The sequence below is a fragment of the Salvelinus namaycush genome, chromosome 5 (assembly GCF_016432855.1).
Source record: "Salvelinus namaycush isolate Seneca chromosome 5, SaNama_1.0, whole genome shotgun sequence".
Classification (NCBI taxonomy): domain Eukaryota; kingdom Metazoa; phylum Chordata; class Actinopteri; order Salmoniformes; family Salmonidae; genus Salvelinus; species Salvelinus namaycush.
The window spans coordinates 33,997,805-34,001,243 of record NC_052311.1 but is presented as its reverse complement, the minus strand read 5'-3'; the positions used below and the strand labels follow the sequence as shown (position 1 = coordinate 34,001,243).

The 3,439-nt window shown below is 42.9% G+C and overlaps 1 protein-coding gene across 1 annotated transcript; it reads left to right on the top strand.

The window, feature by feature from the left end:
* Positions 1-320: 320 nt before the first annotated feature.
* LOC120048223 (heterogeneous nuclear ribonucleoprotein A0-like) lies at positions 321-1,938 on the top strand. Its single transcript, XM_038994011.1, has one exon. The coding sequence runs from the start codon at positions 395-397 to the stop codon at positions 1,292-1,294; it is 900 nt and encodes a 299-aa protein (XP_038849939.1). The 5' UTR covers positions 321-394; the 3' UTR covers positions 1,295-1,938.
* The last annotated feature ends 1,501 nt before the right edge of the window (positions 1,939-3,439 follow it).

Genomic DNA, 3,439 nt, shown 5'->3' with positions numbered 1-3,439 from the left:
AATCAGTGTGTTCCACAACATTTATTCAGAAGTGCCCACTTTCTGACGATTGAATGTGCAATGCGTGGATACAGGAACGAAGTGTTGGGGGATACTACAAAGCAGGATCAAGAACATAGCCAGCTAACTAGACGAATTAAAAATATAAAGAAAGAAAAATGTGCTTGGAATAGGCTTTGTCATTTTGATTCAACAAACAAGTCAATTGACAAATTAGAAAAACTGCTATTTGAATAAAATAGTGGAATTTGAGTGGAACAACCAATCAGGACTGGTGATTTATTTTACCAATCCTACGTCAGACGTCATTGCGTCAGCGGTCGCTGCTTTCAAAGAGGGATACGATTTTGCCAGGTTCAATTGTATTTGCTCCATAACAACTCGGCTAGTAATCATGACGAACCAACTTTGTAAACTGTTTGTCGGTGGATTGAACGTCGAGACTACAGACGATGGACTTCGACAACATTTCGAGCAGTACGGCCAGTTAACCGACTGCGTAGTGGTCCAGAACCAGCAGCTACAAAGGTCCCGGTGTTTCGGCTTTGTAACCTACTCAAGCGCGGAGGAGGCCGACGCAGCCATGGCCGCCAGGCCACATGTCGTCGATGGTACCAACGTGGAGTTAAAAAGGGCCGTTGCACGGGAAGATGCCGGTAGGCCAGAGGCACTCGCCAAAGTTAAAAAAATATTTATCGGTGGGTTGAAAGACGACATAGAAGACGACCATTTGAATGATTATTTCTCTCAATTCGGGGCAATTGAGAAGGCCGAAGTAATCAGTGACAAACAGACTCTCAAAAAAAGAGGATTCGGCTTTGTCTATTTTGAAGATAATGACTCTGCCGACAAAGCAGTGGTGCTGAAGTTCCACACAATCAATGGGCACAAAGTGGAGGTGAAGAAGGCCCTCACCAAGCAAGAGATGCAGTCAGCCGGTGGTCGGGGAAGAGGCGGGCGAGGAATGAGGGGGTCTCAAAATGGCTACGACGGCGGAAGAGGTGGCGGCTACGGCAACTATGGCGGTAATTATGGAGGAAACGATGGCGGCTACGGTGGCGGATACGGCAATGGAGGTGGTTACGGTAACCTAGGGGGATACGGAGGAGGTTATGGAGATCAAATGGGGAGCAGTTATGGTGGGAACGGTTATAATGACTTTGGCGAAGATTACGGACAGCAGTCCTCCGGCTATGGTGCAATGAAAGGGGGTAATTATTCAGGCAGGAGCGCAGCACCGTACTCCCGTGGAGGCGCCAGTGGTTATGGCAGGGGTGGATATGGTGGTTATTAGACACCGTTGGCCACATTTGACCCAATATTTTGAAATGTGCTGAATTTCTGATTCAATGACCTGCATTTACACACACGGGTCGGAGTTGCCCATTTCTTTGTTGCTACTATTTTAAAGTACTCGTGCCCCTCGCCCACCCTGATGTACCCTCCCCCCTCCATCCGGACTACACTATTGTCCCTAGGCGGCGCTACTAAAGACATGATGGACACTTTATTACCAATTCAACTTTCTGACTTGTCAATGTAGTGATTCCTTTCAATATTTTTTATTTAATTGTAGTTAACGTCGCTGCTTCCAAGACTTTGGTATGATACTGTATGTCATTAGTACCAGCCAGGTTAATAACAAGACATATTGCTTTAGCAACATGAAACTCAGGGGTATTAATGGAGTTGAAAGCAGTCTTAGTGTATGCTTGAGTGTTTTTAAGATCATAGTATTTCGTGTCAAAGTATTAAGTACTTATGGTTATTGTATTATTATACTTTTTTATGGTTACCTCCAAATGCTTTTCTCCATCCAAGATGTGCTGTTCAATACCTTGCAAAGCAATGCAGTTTTGTGGAATGTTACTTAAATATTAGTTGGCTATTGAGCCTAACTCTTTTGGCTGTATTAAAGTTTTTAATGTTTGAAAGCAATCAGTGCTTATTGTCAATTTAACCATTCTGACCTCTTGTTTCAAAAGAAGATCAAGTAAAGCCTTTAGATCATTCAGGTTCACAGTTCTATCATGAGGTAGTTGCACACTCTACTGACATACTATCACTGGTAACTTTCTTGTTCAGGAATGGACTAATCTGGGACTGCGAACTGGCCAACAGGCATGCTTTTTTTTTTTAAGGCCCTCTACCATTTCCTGTGTTACGCTAATACCAAAAAGCATTCTTGCTAATATTGTAAGCCTTTTTTTTTATCACATTTTCAATGAAGGGGATTCTTGGTTTATACCGGTACTTCAAATTCTGAAAACAGATTTTATCTAAGCTTTCCAGTTTTTCTATTTGACAGTAGAACTACAAAGGAATTCAGTAATAAGGCAAGAAATAGTATGTGAACCCTTTGGAATTACCTGGATTTCTGCATAAATTGACCATCAAATTTGATCTGATCTTCATCTAAGTCACAACAATAAACACACATAGTGTCTCCAAATGCTAATTGGAGTCAGGAGTCAGCTAACCTGGAGTCCAATTAATGAGATGAGATTGGAGATGCTGGTAAGAGCTGCCTTGCCCTATAAAAAAACTCACAAAATTTGAGTTTGCTATTCACAAGAAGCATTGCCTGATGTGAACCATGTCTCGAACAAAAGAGATCTCAGAAGACCTAAGATTAAGAATTGTTGACTTGCATAAAGCTGGAAAGGGTTACAAAAGTATCTCTAAAAGCCTTTGATGTTCATCAGTCCACGGTAAGACAAATTGTCTATAAATGGAGAAAGTTCAGCACTGTTGCTACTCTCCCTTGGAGTGGCCATCCTGCAAAGATGACTGCAAGAGCACAGCGCAGAATGCTCAAGGAGGTTAAGAAGAATCTTATAGTGTCAGCTAAAGACTTACAGAAATCTCTGGAACATGCTAACATCTCTTTTGACGAGTCTAAAACACTAAACAAGAATGGTGTTCATGGGAGGACACCACGGAAGAAGCCACTGCTGTCCAAAAAAACCCATTGCTGCACGTCTGAAGTTAGCAAAAGTGCACCTGGATGTTCCACAGCGCTACTGGTGAAATGTTCTGTGGACAGCTGAAACTACAGTTGAGCTGTTTGGAAGGAACACACAACACTATGTATGGAGAAAAAAAGGCACAGCACACCAACATAACCTACTCCCAACTGTAAAGTATGGTGGAGGGAGCACCATGGTTTGCGGCTGCTTTGCTGCCTCAGGGCCTGGACAGGGCCTTGCCATCATCAACGGAAGGATGAATTCCCAAGTTTATAAAGACATTTTTCAGGAGAATGTTAGGCTTTCTCTCCGCCAATTAAAGCTCAACAGAAGTTGGGTGATGCAACAGGACAATGACCCAAAACACAGAAGTAAATCAACAACAGAATGGCTTCAACAGAAGAAAATATGCCTTCTGGAGTGGCCCAGTCAGAGTCCTGACCTCAACCCGATTGAGATGCTGTGGCATG